The sequence below is a fragment of the Vicia villosa genome, linkage group LG4, assembly GCF_029867415.1.
Source record: "Vicia villosa cultivar HV-30 ecotype Madison, WI linkage group LG4, Vvil1.0, whole genome shotgun sequence".
Taxonomy (NCBI): Eukaryota; Viridiplantae; Streptophyta; class Magnoliopsida; order Fabales; family Fabaceae; genus Vicia; species Vicia villosa.
The window spans coordinates 192,994,051-193,014,870 of NC_081183.1; the positions used below are offsets into that span (position 1 = coordinate 192,994,051).

The 20,820-nt window shown below is 33.4% G+C and overlaps 1 protein-coding gene across 2 annotated transcripts; it reads left to right on the forward strand.

Annotated features, from left to right (window-relative positions):
• Positions 1–318: 318 nt before the first annotated feature.
• On the forward strand, positions 319–4,085 carry LOC131596537 (cysteine-rich receptor-like protein kinase 44). 2 transcript variants are annotated; one of them, XM_058869213.1, is made up of 7 exons: positions 320–1,266; positions 2,115–2,228; positions 2,334–2,485; positions 2,555–2,765; positions 2,853–3,090; positions 3,202–3,352; positions 3,500–4,085. In XM_058869213.1, exons 1-7 carry the CDS (start codon positions 432–434, stop codon positions 3,818–3,820), a joined length of 2,022 nt encoding a protein of 673 aa, XP_058725196.1. In that variant the 5' UTR covers positions 320–431; the 3' UTR covers positions 3,821–4,085. The 2 variants fall into 2 exon arrangements, with proteins under 2 accessions (XP_058725195.1, XP_058725196.1); XM_058869212.1 differs by having other exon boundaries at positions 319–1,266; positions 2,555–3,090.
• The last annotated feature ends 16,735 nt before the right edge of the window (positions 4,086–20,820 follow it).

A 20,820-nucleotide genomic window follows, 5' to 3' on the forward strand; every position in this document is an offset into this window, starting at 1 on the left:
AACAAACAATTTGCCATGTCATTAAAAATTTTTAAATATAAAAATGTGATGGAATTGGATACATGGTTGTGATTGGTTGATAGTGTAAAACTATTTTACATTGTCAGTGCATCACCCCTTTTCTCAAATATATATATTTAATAAAATGTCAAAATTTAGAAACTAACCAATAACAATGAGAAAATATTTATTTGAAACCAACCAACAACAAAGATGGTTTACAAGATCAACTTTTCTTTTCCTTTGATGAACACTCTTATTACTATATGTTTAATAAAATGTCAAAATTTATAAAGTAACCAATAACAATGAGATATAATTTATTTGAAACCAACCAATAACAAAGATGGTTTACAAGATCAACTTCCCTTTCCTTTGATGAACACTCTTATTAATATAGAAACTAAACATTTCTATCCAAAAACTTCAACATGGCTTCTACTTCCTTTCATTTTTCTCTCTTTCTCCTAATAATAACCATTTTCTCATCATCAAAACTAGCAATCGCAGCAAACAACACACAAAATTTCCACTACTTCTGTGATTTCAACAATAGAGGTAACTTCACAAACAACAGCACTTACCAAACTAACCTCAAAACACTTTTATCATCTCTCACTTCCAACACACAAATCAACTACGGTTTCTACAATTTCTCAAACGGCCAAAACACTAACAAAGTAAACGCAATTGCTCTCTGCAGAGGCGATGTTAAAAACCAAAACGACTGCCTCAGTTGCCTAAAAGCTTCAAGCAACAATCTCACACAGCTTTGTCCAAACCAGAAAGAAGCAATTGGTTGGTACGAAGATGAAAAATGCATGCTGCGTTATTCAGATCGATCCATATTTCGATTATTGGAAACAGGACCTGCTTATTATGCACACAACCTGGCTAACGCAACTGATTTGAGCGTGTTCAATGAAACTGTCCGAAACCTGCTAGATAATTTAACTCAGAGAGCTTCATCTGGTGATTCTAGTTTGAAATATGCTGCTGATAGTGCGCGCGGTCCGAATGATCAAACTATATATGGTTTGGTTCAGTGTACGCCAGATTTGTCTGAATCTGATTGTAGTTCTTGTTTGGATCAGTCTATAGCGCGAATACCGATTGATTGTTGTAAAGATAAGATTGGTGGAAGAGTCGTTAGGCCTAGTTGTAACATGAGATTTGAAACCAATTTTCGATTCTATGTTCCTACAGCAACCCCGCCACCACCTCCTCCTTCCTCCACCAATAATACTTCCTCACCTCCTCCACCAGGTACTTGTTATTATGTTTATTAAATTTATGGAAAATTCTTAAGTGGACACATACCTAAGAAATTGTTTTACACACAACCAATCACATAATTTTAATTAATTAAAAAAATAAATACTGATTTTTCTCTCTCCTTCATAATCTCAACCACCCCATGAATCCAATTAAAATCAAAATTAAAATTAAAATAAATTTAAAAAAGACTCCTTCTTATTGGTTGTGCCTAAGAATGTGGATTTAGGGTCGTGTCCATTCAAGAATTGCTCTAAATTTATTTTCATAGTGAAGGATGTGGTCGTTATCGCTAAAAACTCAAACACAACTGTGAAAGTTAGAGTTAGGGTTAAAATTCTGGTGATGATGTCCAACTTAGTAATATTGATTTTTGTTAGTTGATATAAAATTTATTGACTAAATTGATAGATTTTGTTTATATAAGTTAGCAATTATTTATCATATTTATATAATTGATATATAAAATTGGAGACATCATAGTAATTGTGATGGAATATTCAAAAGTTGTGTTATGGTAAACCACGTATCATCACTTTATTTATTCAACCAAGTTGCAACATTGTTGACCATTATTACTAGTAAATAATACGATAAGGACAAAACTTAGACACCATACATACATTTGTTGGTGATGTCTTCATTCAAAATATAATGCTTATTCTATTTTTTCAACGTCACTTGTTAATAAAGTAACACAACAAAAACAGAAAATTATAATATGAAAACTTCAAAACCAAAGAAAAAACTGTCAAATAGTAATCAGAAAAAATAACATTATCTGAAAGTTGAATCATTCTATTGGATGCGATGCAATGTCTCATGTTTGGTTTGTGCAGGAAAAAGCAAAACTACCACAATCATTGCCATAGTAGTATCAGTTGTTGCTATTGTGGTGCTCATTTTAATCTTCATCTATTTAAGAGCAAGGAAGCGAAGTAAAAGACTTAGAAGTAAGTTGAAGTATTCATTTATCATTACTCAGTGAATCTAATTGTAAATGTTGGTCACATATCACATGAAAACTTTTATAATTTAACTTGTTCTCGTGTGTCTAGTTCAAGAAGAAGAAGAAGAAGATGATGATGATGCTGATGAAATTGAAATTTCGGCGTCATTGCAATTCAAGTTAGATACAATAAGAGATGCAACAAATGACTTTTCTGATCAAAATAAACTAGGACAAGGTGGATTTGGAACTGTTTACAAAGTAAGATTACAATATAATGTTTAGACATTTGTTGACAAGTTACTATTCCTAACCAGTATATATTTTCAGGGTACACTCCCCAATGGACAAGAGATTGGTGTCAAGAGGTTGTCAAAGGATTCTGGCCAAGGATATTTAGAATTTAAGAATGAAGTTGTTTTAGTGGCTAAGCTTCAACACCGAAATTTAGTCCGACTACTCGGTTTCTGTATAGAAGGAAGAGAAAGACTGCTTGTATATGAATATGTTCACAATAAGAGTCTTGATTACTTCATTTTTGGTAGGTTTGTCTCTATTTCTTTAGTTGTTATTAAAGACATGGTTCTGACTTCTGAGATTCATATCTCTTTTATATGTTTCTATACAGATGAAACCAAGAGAGCGTGTTTAAATTGGGAAAGGAGGTATAAAATCATTGCAGGTATTGCTCGAGGAATTCTTTACCTTCACGAGGATTCTCGTCTACGCATTATCCATCGTGATCTCAAAGCAAGCAATATTCTCTTAGACGGAGAGATGAATCCAAAGATAGCAGATTTTGGTATGGCTAGACTGTTTGCAGTGGACCAAACTCAAGAGAATACAAATAGAATTGTGGGAACCTAGTAAGTCTTTATATTTAAAAGAACTATTGAATGATTTGATATCATTACCCGAAGATGCAAGACTTTGAAATATTTCATTTGATCGGGAATAATTATCCGTATTGCTTGTAGTGGATATATGGCACCTGAGTATGCAATGCATGGACAGTTTTCTGTGAAGTCAGACGTATTCAGTTTTGGCGTATTGATTCTTGAGATTATAAGTGGTCACAAAAATAGTGGTGTTCGTCGTGGGGATACTAATGAGTATCTTCTAAGCTTTGTAAGAAGTCTTTTCATTTATTCCCTTGATATCTTCCTTGTCAAGCTAAGCATGGAACTAGAAGATTATGTGTTACTAGTACATTACATTACTCTAGAAGTGAATTCTAACTTATAGTACATTTTTCATTTGAAAAAATTCTTGTAGGTATGGAGAAACTGGCGAGACGGGTCGCCAACAAATATTATAGATCCTACAATAATCAATGATTCAGTAAATGAAGTATTGAGATGCATCCACATTGGGTTACTTTGTGTTCAAGAAAATGCATCTAGCAGACCAACTATGGCTTCTGTAGTACTAATGCTTAATAGCCATTCTCTCAGTCTACCAAGACCTTCGGAACCTGCATTTTATGTAGGTAGTGGAGCTGTAGACTTTCAAGATATAATGATGCAATCATCGGAGCATAACTCAGGTCAGGAATCGATAAATCAGGTTTCCATTACAGAGCTATATCCTCGCTAGATTTTGATTGTGTATAGAGTATAGTCATAATATACTCAGCCAAGATATGGTATACATGAATTAAGAACATATCTAAGTGGTTGTTTTTAGAGTAGTTTAGTTTAGAAGATGTTGCTTGATCCAAAAGGAGAGTAGGTTTTCTTGTAAATAAGTAGTTTGTGTGTATCTATTAGATCAGTACTTTGTTTGAAGAATGTCTTAAGACAGAACATTGTCATGTGTATAAATAATGTTGAGAAGATTAATACAATGAAGTCTTTTTGTACTTTCTTTCTTGGTGAGTGTTTAGGAAACTATATGTAAAAGTATTATTCATCTGAACGGAACTAACATTGTAAGATGAAAAGTCAACATGACCGAGACAAACAGGTTTAATAATTGTAAGTGTTGGACTATACTATCAGCAAAGACTTGGAATTTAATCACAATTCCATGAATAGAAGAGGAGTAAATGCTATGTTACTAGTTTTCCACATGAGGGATCCACTTGTCTCCAAAAAACCCAATGCATAGGAAATAGGGGTGTAATGAGGGTTAGAGACAAAATATGAAAACAAAAAGTTATTTTTCCAAATCACTTATTCCGAATAAACACCACACCATTAGAGCTGGCGGGGCAAAAAAAGACCCATAATTTGAGAATCAAATAGCTTATCTTAAAAATGAGAAATTAACAATTATTTTAGATAAAATAAAATATAAAATACATTTAAGTTTAAAATAAATAAAAAACAGTGCATATGTATTCTTCAATCATGAGTTTACAATTATTAAATATTTTAACATCAATTAATAATAAAAATTAATAATAAAAATGCAGATTTTTTGCAAATAATTTTCAGAGCAAACATACAAATATTAGAAAATGTCCAATCAAGTGAGATGGGCCTCCAATCCCATATCTATGAGTTAAGATCCTCTCAATTTCTCAAAAGAAATGGAGAATGCAATTACTAAAGTATTGGTGTATGAATATATATATTCTTGAAATGTGTGACATATAATTTATATAATTTGACTTGTATTTATTGAAAACATTGGTAATGGTATTCTCCATTTCTTTTGAGAAATGGAGAGGATCTCAACCCCATATCTATGGGCCGGTGAAATTATGTTTCTAAGGGGACAGATATCTATGTTTCTAAGGGGACAGATATCGTACACGCTGTTCCGGCAACATGTTCGACAAGTTATACCAAAACCAACACAAATATAAAATATGGTTATGAGTTTCCTCTTTCGAACTATGAAGTGGGTGGTGAAGGCCTCGTATAGGTCTTTCCAAGAGTCTATGCTTCCATCGGGAAGGGATTTAAACAAACCATCATTGATTTGGTCAAAGTTAATGCTAAACGTTTGAACTTTACAGCTCCATGGTCGTGGTAGTAGTCTATGTTCATTTACGTGCTCGACTTTGGTGGCTTCTCCACTGATCTCAGAATCATACTATTGAGAATGCGAGCAAATACGGATTTTTCTTTCGCTCTGCGACCGAAGAACCTTCTTGACAACTTTCTCTCCTTTAGAGGCAGATCACTTCTAGAGGAGTATGACTACCTCTCTCTCTCCCCCCTCAAGATCAGGGGGTCAGGGGGAAGGGGTCATATGTCTATGGCTTTGGTGGTGACTTGGCGACTTATTCATCGCTTCTCAATGCATCACCGTCTAGATCGACATTGGCTTATGAATAATGCCTTGGTTTCTTCGTGACGCTGCTTCTTGCATGGTACTATTCTTCGTATTGGCGTGTTGTAAGCTCTTCTCAATTCAGAATATTCTATCTGCTAAGGCCTCAAAATTCTGTTGCCGCACCATCTTAACATTGTTCAGTAGATCATTGGCTCCTTACGTGCCGAGATTAGCCTATGATAGTTGAAAACAGGAAGCATCTCATTCCCCTGTACTATAGGAAGTGGTAGAAATATGAGTGAATGTTTTCTATGATGGAAATATTGCACAAATCCGAAAAATAAAAGAGGCTGGAATACTCCTTGGCCCACTTTAATGTGAACATGATCTTGCCGAGATGGTACAGATGGAGATGTTATCAGGTTTGGATCATCTTCTCTTAGAGGAAAAGGTTGTATATCTCTTATAGCCTCAGTAGCGGCTAGCTGTTGATCACGTAACCGCTATCCTCTTTAACTCCTTTGTTAAGTTAATGAATGTAACTCTTTATAAGGGTTATTAAAGTGAACGTTAGACATTTCACTTTAGCATTCTAAAACAAACTCCATCCGGCACTATTGGACATGGCCCTATCTAGTTTTTCTTCAACTGCTCTATATGTTCCCAAACTTTTAAACCAAATAAAAGGGCACCCTTTCATAATAACATACAATTAAATTTATTTTTTTTTTTTTTTGGTATAAACCGGGGTATCCTCTGCGCGCAACTGCAGAGACTAATCCCTCGAGCCGGGTAGGACCATATAGGCGGTAAAGCTCTCCCTCAAGAGATTTAACACTGCTGCATCCCTATATGTGAGAACTCTGAGCTATATTTTTTTTCGGTCTTATCAATAATTGAAGGAATATATGATTTACGTTGTAATTAAAAAAAACAAAAATAAAACAAGGGTGTCATTTTGATTCTAAATAAAATACGATATTGTATGAGCTAGGAATCGAAGTTAAAATATTAAACTACATTTTTATTTTGAGTAAGTTTTACATAAAAATCTAGGAATTGGATTTAATTTTTTTAAAAAAATAAATAAAAGACCACTCTAAAAGATATTTGACCTCAATTTTTAATTAATTGAGATAAAAAATTTATCATAAAATATATTATTGATAGTAATACAATGAATAAGCTTGCGTTCATTTAATTTTGCTTAAAACTTAGTAAAAAAATAAAATAAAAAAGGAAACAAAATATTTGATGAAAAAAATTAAAGTGGGAAACAAAATTTTGTGAGGTTTCCGATTAACTTAAACATACAATTATATTTTATAAAAAAAATAAACATACAATTTTATTTATTTTTAATTTGACTTAATATCTCTTTAACATCTGCTTAGGTTTAAGGGTGTTCAAATTCAATTTGATCTAAATAAAAATCGCATCGATCCAAAAAAATCAAAAATCACAAAAAATTGAATATTATTGGATGTGTTTGGATGTCATTTTGTAAAAACCGCACAGTTTGAATCAGATTTCTGATTGATTTTTCAAAACCGATCCAAACCAAACATAAGTATATATTTTATACTTATTTATTTTTTATTAATATGATATGTTATATTAATTTATTAGTCGATAATACTTATTTTCTTAATACTATTTCTTAGTTTAGTTAAATCTATTTATTTTTATTATTTCATTTGTTTCAACCATAATCGATCATTCTCATTTTGTAATATTAATTTTTAATATAATATATGTTATATATTATATCAAATCTATTATTTATTAGCATTTTTATAATTTTAATCAATAATAAAATTTATAATTTGGATATCCAAAAATCGATCCAAAATAAACCGCATGAAAATGGATTGGATCAGATTTTTTTAATTAATTATTCAAAATCGAACCAAATCGCGAATAAATTTACCTTTAGATCAGATGAATTTTTACATCAAAATCGATATAAACCAAACCGCGAACACCTCTACTTAAACCAACTATATAATATTTTCTTTAATAAAATAAAAAATTAAAAAGAATTTAAGACTAACAATCGCATAAGTTATAATTTTTTTGTTTGACTTCTCTTTAGAGTTTAGTACCCCATTTATCACTATTAAAATATAATGTATCAAACATTTAAGGTTATGTTTGGATATCACGAAATGAACGGAGCGGAATAGAGCGGAACGGAGTGGGATGAAGCGGAATGGAACGGAGCGGAACGAAGATACCATTCCATTATTTGGAAATTTTAGAACGGAATAAGACATATTATTCATTCCGCCCAAATCGGAGGGGAAGGAATATGGTGGTAAGTGATGGAATGGAATGGAATCCATACCACTCATTTCCGCCCCGCTCCATCCGTTTTTAAATTATCCAAACAATGGAATATCATTTTATTCCATTTCATTCCGCTCCGCTCCATCCGATTCCATCAATCCAAACAAAGTCTTAGTGGCACCTAATTTTTAATAAGTGTAACGCTAGTAGTGTTAGGAATAAATATGTGATTTTAATTGTAGTTATTATATATTTGACAAAAGAGAATAAGGAGGAGACGGTCCAAATCGATCAAGTATGTAAATTATTTCCAAAATCACTAATGGGGTGGTTACAAAAGCACTTTAAGTAAGCAGAGACAAAGTCAATGTGGATATCAAACTTCAATCTCTTAAATTTGTCAAGTAGAGCTGTGACATAAACGAAACTACAAGTTAAGAAGAAGTCAAACTAACTTATAAAAAAATAAATATGGATAAATATATAGTAAAGATTACAATTCTTCTAATAAAACCGCGCAAGATTTTTTTGTTTTCTTCTTCCCGTAATTATAATCGCAGTAATTTTACCAACAACATTATAAAGTGGCCAATAAAATTATCTTATTCACGACAATTATATTAATCTTGTATCAAGCAAAGTACTTGTACTGGTAAATTTATTCTGACTTCTCATCCTATCATGATCTATTTTAATTATGACATTTTATAAAATACAAAATTACACTAGTGCAAAAAGTACAATATAATTTTAACATTTACACCCAATATACTAAAAACGAGTGTAAATAAGAAATGCGGTGGCAATTTTGTAAATAAAATGTCATGTTAAGTATTAACACGTGACAATTTACACCTTATTTTTTAAAAACGGGTGTAAACTAAAAATATTATTATAATTAGATCTCAATTACTCCCTTTAAATTTAAAACGGGTGTAAATTTAACTAGACTAAAAAAAATTATTTAATTTTATAACTCAAAATATTAATATTAATGTATTTCATTGAATTGATTTCAAAAATACTAAGAATTATAGCTTCATAAAAAATTAATTCTGAACTAGAAAAAGCAAGCATCCTGTTTTGAAATTGCAACCACTCCGGAATTGATTTTATTGGGCTAGAATTGATTTTGATGCTTTCAACCGACCAACCAAACATAGACTAAAAGTGCTTATCTAACGTCCATTTCAATCTCTTCCTTGACCAAATCCAATTCGTGGCAGAGCATGTTGATTAATGGAACAAGCAAATGAGAATGAAGTTAAGAGAAACGAATGATACATGAATATGGTGCCGACGCGGATTCGTGATGGAATTCGGTACGTGCATTTTTTTTCCAGTGAATTTAAGTTTCAATCTTCTTCATCTCTCTTCTTCGATTGATGCTGTGTGATTGTTGTTCAATTATGGTTTATTAACAAATTCATCATTTCTTAACATGAAAACCAAGTGTTCGGTGAAATGCCTGAACTGAATTCTTTCTTTTTTTGTTTGATTTCCACTGTGGAATTGTTGTTGTGTTGATATTCATTGTTGTAACAGGTTGTGGTTGGCGAATTATGATTTGTTATTTAAAGATGGGAAAGAGAAGGGAACAGGTAGGGTATTTTCCCATTAGAGCTGGAACGGTAGGTTGAAACTGAATAGTATCTACTAGAGCAGGTGCTAGATCAAAGTCAGTTACCTAGAATGGAGAGGACTTGGATTAGACATTGGTCAAATGGTTCAACATACAAATCAGACTGGTTACTATGATCCTCAATCAATTTATGTTCCTTTATGGCAAAGTTCCTTTGGAGGAATGTAGTGTTGTTAGGGCCTAGCCCTAGCCCAATAGTGTTGAACCTGCCCAAAATTTCTAAATACTCAGTGGCTAGTCAGCAAACCTATAGTAGAGAAGCTTCAATAATGTCAAGCAACTCTCTTCTGTATTTCGAGATTCAGATGCCTAGAGACTAGAGTGTTGGCTAGGTGACAGAGAAGGATTATCCTGTTTTGTTATGCCTAGATGTTTAACATTTTTTCTTGTCAAAGGGCCATAAATTGTTATATCCGCACTGCACTATTTTAGGATTCTTATATAGTGCAAATTATTTGAATTAATTAATCTGCAACGTGTTGTTTAAATTTTGACTAAAATGAAGTCTAAACTCTCCAGTGACTTTGTTTTATGGTGAACTAGTGTTTCTTGTTGCAACTTGTAAGCCCAAGTCATGCTGACAAGACCTTGAATATAAGCTCTTCTTTGATGAAAGTTTTCCAGCGGGGTCTCTTGAGTCAGAGGTTCTGTTTATTTGGCAGTGCTACTTCTCATTTGTAACAATTGTTTGCACTATATACATATGCGTGGGTCTTGTAAATGGATCTCATATTTGATGTCATTTTTTATATACCTATGCCGAGACAGAGAAGCTCCAAAATTAACTGAAAGTGGTTTCCAGTTTTTGGTATGCATCAAATGATATACAAGCCACATGAACTCATTGTAATGCTTTCTTATAAATATAAAATTTGTTTGTTATGTACTACAGCTTATAGATACAAATGCACAGCTTTGGTACATCATCAGAGAATATATCTCTAATTCTGAGGTAGCTCTAACAGTTATCTATCGCTATATGTACATGTTTTTTGCTATTTGATTCCTACATGCTCTTCATCATCTACTTTTGGTGCCGGAGAGAGGTGTTGATGCAGGTGACTTGATATCATTCATGCTTGAGCTTAGTTTTCATGCCATTGGGGAGGTAATATGTTCTTGTGCCTTGCTGAGAATCTGTTGTACATGAAATTACTGTGTTCTATATTGTCATTACTTCTACAAGTTTTGTTCTGGTCTCTTTTGTAACTGCAATTTAATGCGCCTCTGACACTTGATTTTTTTCAATGATTAGGCATATAATATAAATACTTTGACTGATTTCCAGAGGAACATAATTAAGGACCTAGCAGAACTTGGGCTGGTCAAACTTCAACAGGTTATATTGTTTGTGTACTTATATTTGTAGATAATGTGATGAGATACATGATTGTTGAGATATGATATAATTTGTAATTTTGTATATAATTATTATTTTACTCTATTCCTTTTTTCAATTATCCAGGCTGAAGAGTGTTATTTACCACTTTAGAGATAATAGAGAATTTCCTCGTCTAAGAATTGGTTAGTATTTTTTATTAGACTGTTTATTCCCTCCACCCCTGTTATTTAGATCATTAGTGATTGTATTTTCAATTTGTAGCAGCAAGACAATGAGTAAGTTCTAGGTTTAATGTTGACAATGCACTTTTGGTTCCTCTAGTAACTTGTCATGTTATGCAATGTCATAAAAACATGTGAAATGGTTGTCTGCATTTGGGTGGCTCTAAGATTGAATATTAATGCGTTGAATTGGAAAATATTTGAGCAAACAAGAGTTGCTGCAGCAGTGAACCAAGTCAAACCAGAAATTTGGAGTTCGGAGGATCGACTACGGCGCGCTTGAGAGCTTAATTGAGACCATCACTATTCTCTTACAGGTTTTTAATTTCGATTCCAAATTTGTTAGTTAGGCTATAAAAAAATAAGAAGAAACTATTGTCCAACAATAGGAGTATGTGCTAGTTAGGAGTAGCTAATTTATTTCTTTAACTATTTTTAAGTTATGATATAAATAGCTGCTTTAGATAGGTATACTTTTAACTCAACTAAATTAATTGATAATATGTTTCCAATAAATGAATATTATATTAAATGAAGTGTTGAAGAAATTCAGGTTGTTGCAGATACAAGAAGTTCAAAGGCTTTTGTTGCTCTTTGCTTGCTGACTATTGCTGGGACTTTACTACTCACTCAGAAACTGGGCTTCAGTGATACGATTCAATATTTTTCAATGCAGTGTTTCATTCTTGGGTTGACTTTGGAATTATGGAAAATCCTAAAATTGAATACATGTGTGACAATTGAATGTAATGTCGCAATGCAGCTTAGAGCATTTTTAGCTGGGTCAATCCTAGCAGAGACAAATTTCAGGACCCAGATTGAAGCAGACGTAAGACCATTTAGAGACTTGTTGCTCAGACTTTTTTTCTAACTACGGGGACTTCAATTGACATGCAGGTAAGTATGATTATCATTTATAATATAAGACATAGTTATAATGTCTTTCTTAGCAGTGTTAGTTATTAATTAGACTGTTGTATCTAAGCATATATACAATTTTAGTTATAAACTAGATATTACAGTGGCACTTTTTTTGAGTTGGGATTTAGTGCTTGTTTGGATTATTGGATGTCAGTTCAATCACAGTTAGTGGCCAAAGGTTTTGATCACATACTGATTTCATTTCTAGAAATGCAACTATTGACAATCACCATTTTCTTAGTGTTCACATACTGATTGCATTTCTAGAAATGCAACTATTGACAATCACCATTTTCTTTCATATGATTATACTTTTGAGAGCTTTACAAGTGATAAGTGCCAAAATGTTGTTATTTTGAGTATATAATTGTGGCACTTATCGATTCTATTCATTCTAATTTTGTAATAAAATCCCCACTTTTGTGTATATATTCAAATACTTTAGTTTTCATTTGTTTTATATAGTATTTATAAGCTTTTCTTATGTTCTTTGTAGGTTTTATGCATTGTGGGAAGTATTAGGAGGTTAAAAGGCATTTTGGAGCAAGTTTGGAGGCCAAAGGAAGAAGTTGTGTGCAGCAAGGGCCGCTCAGCGGCGTGTAAGCGCGCTTTCCAGGGGCGAACCCAGTTTTCCTGGCCGCTAAGCGGCAACTCTGGCCGCTAAGCGGAGCCCTGTTTACTGTTCTAGATATTTTTGTAATACGTGTAGTCCGCTCAGCGAGGTTTGGCCGCTAAGCGGCCGTAGCAGAAATTATGTTTATATTTCTTCAATTGTAACATTTCTAGGGTATGGTTTTGGGAAAGTTTTAGTTCCAACTCCATCATTTTCATTCTTAGATTAGGATTAGCTTAGAAAACAACACCGGGTCATGCACTTGGAAGATCGGAGGTGGATTTCTCATCGAACGGAGCTGACAACCCGCGAGATGTTTGGTTTATCTTCTCTATTCTTTGTGTATTGCTTTTGTGTTGGGTTTGTTTGTATATTTACTTGAATCTGATGTATATTTACCGATTATAATGTTATGTTTAACTTGCTTTATAAATCTGTGTTGATATTGTCCTGGATTTTTGCTCTATGCTGGGGATTTGGGTTGTTTTAGAGATAAACTTCTTGAATCCTTATCTAGGATGATAATCTGTTGGTTCTGAACTCTAGAGATAGATTTAGATCTAGCATTCACTTTTGTATCTGTTCTTAATGTTTTCGTGTTTGAGCGGCGCGCGAGAGATCGCCGATGCGAGAACACGGATGTTCTCGTGACTTCGCGTTAGAGATAACCTTAGTTGTGAGATGATCTCGTTTGTGCTCCAGAGATGGACGCTTATGTGAGAGATACGTGATGACATAGATGAGTATCGTAGGTTGAGTATAACGGGTTGGTAAGTGTATGTTTGTGAAGAGTGAATATATTTACATTCCTGATAAGTTATTTCTCTTCTAAGAATGTGTTTATTCTTTTACTGTCTATATCTTTGTTTACTTTTTGCTCATTTAATCCAGAGCTCAAAACCGTAGAAACTATTGAATGGCATATCTCCATCTCTGAGGACGATAATTCCCGGATCAATATTTCCAAATCTTTTTTGTTGCTTGCCCTATACTGCAGTCAACAAAATGGCGCCGTTGCCGGGGATGGTTGTGATTGCATCGCAATAGTTTTCGTGGTTTTGAGCTTTGTATATATCGTATATATTGTATATGTTTACTTGTATAATCTCACTTGCATATATACTTACTTGTACATGTTTACTTGTTTATGTTCACCATATAGTTACTTGTATATGTTTGCATACAAGTATACTTTGTTGGTGAATGTTGGTGAAACACGTTGAGATCGGACCAGTTCGTTATTCAAAATCTTCACTTTTCAACTTGTGAATCCAACATTCACCAACTTTTCTCTTTTTGTATGATAATAGTTGTTTGTGTTCCATACTTGTGCATATGTGGTGGTTTGTGTACATAATTGTATATTTGTGTTTTCTTTTATGTTCGTTTCGTTGTTGTATATATTTGTACCCGTAACGTTTGTTGAGTGTTTTGGTTAGGAAACTTTCTTTAGGCTTGTGCGGTGAGATGTCACCATGGCATGAAGGGAAAAAGCTACTTTCCAAACACCGAAACAATAAAGGCGTCGAGCTAACGACGTAAAACAAGCGCTTGTTGGGAGGCACCCCAACGGTTGTAAATGTTGTTTATATTTCTGTTAATGAGGTATTTAGGTGAAGTGGTGAGTGATTTGAACAGCTGGTGCAGTTCTGGTTTTTCTGTCATCCGCTAAGCGAGCCTAGCTCCGCTAAGCGATGACAGTAAAATTTTGTTTTCCTGCTCTGTATCAGTGGGATTCCTAATCCACTTGGTTCACTCCTTTTTCCCACTTTCACCAAGGCTAATTAGTAGTATATATTAGTTTTGTTTTTCTAATTCTTTTGTTGGTTGTTTGTACTCAAATTTTGTCGGTGATTCGAAGATTTTTGAGGTGATTTTCCAAAGCTTGAGTGTTTCAACCTGCGGATGTATGGTAGGATATTGTTTTTGAAGTGTATCGTTCAAGGTATTCATTTATCGCTTTCTATAGCATAACATGTTTAGGAAACTTTTCATTTGTACAATTACCATGCCATTCATTCTTTTACATTACTTGCTTGTTGATTGAATCACTTTAGTTCCCAAACCATAAATGTGAGGAAGCTTTCCATTGTTCATATATGCTGGAGGCCACAATCTTTGTTTTAACTGGATTTTACTATGCTTAATCTATTGTTTATGTTGATTTTATGAAAGCATGAAAAGGATCAAGGCATTTTGTTTCATTTTGAGCACAACCACCATAACCAAATAGTCAATTCACCTTGTGAGTGTGTGATCATTTGTTAACCCTTTTGAGCCTTTTTGTCAATGTCCATGTTGTTTTTGCTAAATGCTTATCTTTGAGTGTTTAGTTCTCATTTTTGAATGGATGATTGATTCTTTGTTTTCTTGAACCCTCAACCATGATTTTTGGTATGAATTTTTACCTTGCCTTAGAAAGTAGGGAGTATTCATATGATGGTGTGGTTGAATTCAAGTTGGGGAGAAATGATTGCTACTTATGTGGTTGTTGCTATGAGGTTGAAAAGAAAGAAAAAGAAAAAAAAATGTGAAAAAGAAAGAAAAGAAAAGAAAAAAAAAGGAGAAAAAGTTTTGAAAAACAAAAAGAAAAGAGAAGTGAATAATTATGCTAATAAGTATGGTGTTTTGGTTGTGACAACTTGGAATAAGGAAGAAGTTTAATCGAGATTTTGTTGTTTGAATCTTTGGTGGATTGATCACTCCCTTAGGTTTAGGCAAGTTTTTGTTTCGATTAGCCTTAGGACTTATCCCTTGTTTGTTTACCAAGCCACATTACAACCTTGAAAAGTCCTTGTGATTCTTGCTTTTATACCTTCAATGTGATTTTTGGATGAATGCATAATTTAATCTTTTGTTTGCAAGATTGTTGGATGAGTGTTAAAAGTCCTTCACCTTTGTGTGTTCTTCATCCATTGATGAATGTTTGCTAGGTGCGATTCATGATGTGAGCATGTATTGGTTTAGAATGTTTTGTATGATTTTTGTGCTTAGGATTCGTTTCGTTTACATGTTGTCGTTGTAGGATAGTGGTAAGTATTTACTTTGTTTATACATTTTTGTATTGAGCCATACATTTGTTTTTGGTTTTCAAAACTTGTTGATTCACGATTCTTTGGTTTATTGATTTTGATTCTTTGATTTATTTGACATTGTTTGAGGACAAACAAAGTTTTAAGTTGGGGAGAGTTTGATAAGTGCCAAAATGTTGTTATTTTGAGTATATAATTGTGGCACTTATCGATTCTATTCATTCTAATTTTGTAATAAAATCCCCACTTTTGTGTATATATTCAAATACTTTAGTTTTCATTTGTTTTATATAGTATTTATAAGCTTTTCTTATGTTCTTTGTAGGTTTTATGCATTGTGGGAAGTATTAGGAGGTTAAAAGGCATTTTGGAGCAAGTTTGGAGGCCAAAGGAAGAAGTTGTGTGCAGCAAGGGCCGCTCAGCGGCGTGTAAGCGCGCTTTCCAGGGGCGAACCCAGTTTTCCTGGCCGCTAAGCGGCAACTCTGGCCGCTAAGCGGAGCCCTGTTTACTGTTCTAGATATTTTTGTAATACGTGTAGTCCGCTCAGCGAGGTTTGGCCGCTAAGCGGCCGTAGCAGAAATTATGTTTATATTTCTTCAATTGTAACATTTCTAGGGTATGGTTTTGGGAAAGTTTTAGTTCCAACTCCATCATTTTCATTCTTAGATTAGGATTAGCTTAGAAAACAACACCGGGTCATGCACTTGGAAGATCGGAGGTGGATTTCTCATCGAACGGAGCTGACAACCCGCGAGATGTTTGGTTTATCTTCTCTATTCTTTGTGTATTGCTTTTGTGTTGGGTTTGTTTGTATATTTACTTGAATCTGATGTATATTTACCGATTATAATGTTATGTTTAACTTGCTTTATAAATCTGTGTTGATATTGTCCTGGATTTTTGCTCTATGCTGGGGATTTGGGTTGTTTTAGAGATAAACTTCTTGAATCCTTATCTAGGATGATAATCTGTTGGTTCTGAACTCTAGAGATAGATTTAGATCTAGCATTCACTTTTGTATCTGTTCTTAATGTTTTCGTGTTTGAGCGGCGCGCGAGAGATCGCCGATGCGAGAACACGGATGTTCTCGTGACTTCGCGTTAGAGATAACCTTAGTTGTGAGATGATCTCGTTTGTGCTCCAGAGATGGACGCTTATGTGAGAGATACGTGATGACATAGATGAGTATCGTAGGTTGAGTATAACGGGTTGGTAAGTGTATGTTTGTGAAGAGTGAATATATTTACATTCCTGATAAGTTATTTCTCTTCTAAGAATGTGTTTATTCTTTTACTGTCTATATCTTTGTTTACTTTTTGCTCATTTAATCCAGAGCTCGAAACCGTAGAAACTATTGAATGGCATATCTCCATCTCTGAGGACGATAATTCCCGGATCAATATTTCCAAATCTTTTTTGTTGCTTGCCCTATACTGCATTCAACAACAAGTTGTGCCAAGTTTTTAATGCTGTTAACTTTCCCATCTAGTTTAAACTTTATTTTCATCCTTGCCTTTATATAATTTGGCACAGACATCATGTCGCAGGAATTTTTCTTTAGATGTTGTTTTATCAGATGCATTTGGACAACCTCTACATAAGGATACTGAGGTTTCTAATTCTGGCTTGATGACTTCTCAAGTTAATGTTTTCTACTTGAAAGGAAGTTGGAATTTTTTATATTCACATTACCCTTTTCTGATTATAGCAGGTTTTTTCTTCACAGAGGTGCATCAATTCCAAATAATCACAAAAATTACTCATGCACTGGTGGTTGGAACTGGCGCGACACCCCTAACAGAAATCCTAACAACATCACAGGAGCAATGGTTGGAAGTGTCAAGTATAGATTTTTTTCGAAACTATAATTTGAGTTTGAATTTAAACTTCTGTCCGGATTGAAGGTAATTAGAATCAGTTAAAATGATGGACTCGGGGTGCAAGACAGAAGTTGAAATTGCTGCTCTCAGGCATGAACTTACACAAGAAGTTTTTGCTTGGTATAAACTAACCATCCTAATGTCACAAAAGGTAAATTTCTTTTCTGTACCTTCAACTTTCTCTTGTTGCCGTTGTTAATTGTTCTTGGGTTCTATATTCAATCTACGTGTGATTAGGATTTTTTCCAATACACCTCTTCGCGCAAAGCACTATTGAGTACCATGTAGCTTAAATCGATAGATTTTGTTATCATGATGCATTTCTTGATAGAACTCATAAAACTAGAGAAAAGTTTTTAACGTTTTTCTGTTTATTTGAAGAGTGACCAAGTTTTATAGTGATACTGACTGAGTGTGTGTACCATATGTAATGCATATTCATTAAGTGATAATATCTTTTGATACTGACTGAGTGTGTGTACCATATGTAATGCCAATGAACTTTTACAATTAGAAACAAAATTAAAGGACTTCGTGAAAGTATCTTATTCTATTTTTAATTATTTTTTTCTATGTATCATTTATAAATTAATATTTGTTTCAACATTTCAGATATCTTTGGGCAACTTTGGGCTAAAATATTTTTGCAACTGGTTAAAAATAAAAAGGTTGAGGAGCAAAATCTACAAGATCAAATGCAAATGGTTGAAGAGGATAAAGACATAGAAATGTTGCAAACTTATGTATGATTTTATAGTACTTGAAATATTATGACTGTACATGATTTTGTATATTTTTTGGTTAATATTAAAAATATTATGACTTAGTTAAAATATGATTTTTATGTGTATGATTTTATAGTATTTGAAATATTATGACTGAAAATGAAATATAACTAAATGGTGTATATGAAATAGAGTGTAAATAGATTTAAATATAATATAATTGTTCATTCATAAATGGCGTATTTACACCCGATTTTAATTAAAATAGGGTGTAATTAAGAACGTATCTACACCCGATTTTTATTAAAATAGTGTGTAATTAAAAACGTAATTACGCCCAATTACACCCGATTTTTATTAAAACAGGGTGTAATTAAAACGTAATTACGCCCAATTACACCTGATTTTTATTAAAACAGGGTGTAATTAAAAATGTAATTACGCCTAATTACACCATTTTTTATTAAAATAGAGTGTAATTAAAAACGTAATTAGGTCCAATTACACCCGATTTTTATTAAAACAGGGTGTAATTAAAAACGTAATTACGTCCAATTACACCCGATTTTTATTAAAAATAACGGGTGTAAATTCGTTAGACATTTCTCACCCTGTGGATATACACCCGATTTTTATTAAAAATAACGGGTGTAATTAAAAACGTAATTACGTCCAATTACACCCGATTTTTATTAAAACAGGGTGTAATTAAAAACGTAATTAGGTCCAATTACACCTGATTTTTATTAAAACAGGGTGTAATTAAAAACGTAATTACGTCCAATTACACCCAATTTTTATTAAAAATAACGGGTGTAAATTCGTTAGACATTTCTCACCCTGTGGATATACACCCGATTTTTATTAAAAATAACGGGTGTAAATTTAATAAAAAACGGGTGTAGATTAATATTTTTGTACTAGTGTTATGACTTCACAATCCGCAATTACTATGAGTCTTCAATCGCAAAAAAGCTAGCTTCGTCAAAGTAACATCCTCATTATTTAGAGTATTCAATTGCAATGACAAAAGTTATGATGCAGAAAATAAGAAGAGAATGTTACAAAACACGAAATTATGACCTTGCATCCTCCAACTACTAGGAGTCTTCAATCACAAGGCAATCTTCTTCGTCAAAGCAACCCCTAGCTACTGGTATTTATTATTAGAGTTTGACCTAACTTATTCTTACAAAACCAATTGATAAGGTGCGGAGTGTCCCTATATATATACTCTTTCAATGTTCTATCTCCAATCAATGTGGGACTTTAGGGTCTTCCTAATACACCCCCTCACGTCCAGCACTCTTTTTGGGCTTGGCGCGTGGATATTACCGGTGGGTTGTCCATGGTCCGATTGATAGGCTCTGATACAATATTAGAGTTTGACCTAACTTATCCTTACAACCCCGGTTGGTAAGGTGAGGAGTGTCCCTCTATATATACTCTTTCAATGCTCTATCTCCAACGAATGTGGTACTTTAGGATTTATCAATCGCAACAAAGAAGGTATGATGGAGCATAAAACTAGACTAATGATTGAGATTATTCCTAATGCAACACAAACTATCATTAGAATCTCTTAATTTTACCAATCATATAAATAATTTACCACTAAGTGCCCTTTCCATCAAAATCAAATCTCTCAGTTTTATAGAGGGGATAAAATGTTAAATACAAATAAAACTTTATAATTGTAAAGAAAGTTTTGTTTGAGAAAAGCCTCTAAAAATTAAAAGAATCACATGTTACATTAGGGTAGAATCATCTTTATGAAATATAATCAAACGAGACTAGCCACCCATTCTTAGGGTATTCATGGTTTTTAAAATTGAAAAGATAATATAAAGACTTATAATGATGAAGAATAAGCTCCTATTGATAGCCTTCATTTTCACATTTCATTAGCTTAGAAAAACACCTTAGACTACTTAATATCGGACCTCTAATGACTTAACACATTTTTCTATTTATAGGTAAAATTCAAATTTCGCAAGCTCGCGTCGCGTCTTGCTCTAGCCATGACGCGATTAATCAATTAAAATGCTTCCATACCTTGGCAAAATATCGAGATCACGCCAATGTGCTCATGGGTGTGGTGCTTTGGCCTTCTAGCTCTTTAAAGTGTCATTATGGCTTATAGGTGCACCACAATTTGATTATTATTTGTGTTTGTACTTCAGGCTTAGAGTTTGAATCATGTCGCCGAGTCTTTTGAGCGTCTCTATGACTTGATGATGTTGAACCTCTCTACAATGCTCATGGGTCTGACGCGATTTGCATGCCTCATGTACTTTTCTCCAATTTTTTCAATTCTCTGTGTTTCATTCCTCTCCTTGCTTTTTCATCGTAAATTTCCTAGTAAAATACTATTCAATTTTTCTTGTTAGTCTTTTCCATGAATCTTCGAATTCTTTACTAAAACCTACAAAACAGAAACACATTATAGTAAAAAACTCTTGCAAATAGAAAATTTAAGTACTAAAATCGATGTAAATCTTGTTAGAAGAGCATTGAGCTTCTACGAACCAATGTCTAACAATGTCCACGTTCATGAATATTCAGTAAAAGATCAAACAAACGGGGTCAGAATGCACTGAGGACTCACCACCTAAAAGGCTTGGTTTCACCCATTTAACCGAAGCGCCTCCAGTAAAAGGATGAGACATCGCCATATGGGAAAACCATGAATATAAAAAGGTCAAA

Excerpts from the sequence above, each read along its gene's own strand:
- LOC131596537 (XM_058869212.1), top strand. The coding sequence starts at position 432 with ATGGCTTCTACTTCCTTTCATTTTTCTCTCTTTCTCCTAATAATAACC. Across the intron at positions 1,267-2,114 it reads TTCCTCACCTCCTCCACCAG|GAAAAAGCAAAACTACCACA; the intron begins GTACTTGTTATT and ends TGGTTTGTGCAG. Across the intron at positions 3,091-3,201 it reads AATAGAATTGTGGGAACCTA|TGGATATATGGCACCTGAGT; the intron begins GTAAGTCTTTAT and ends TATTGCTTGTAG.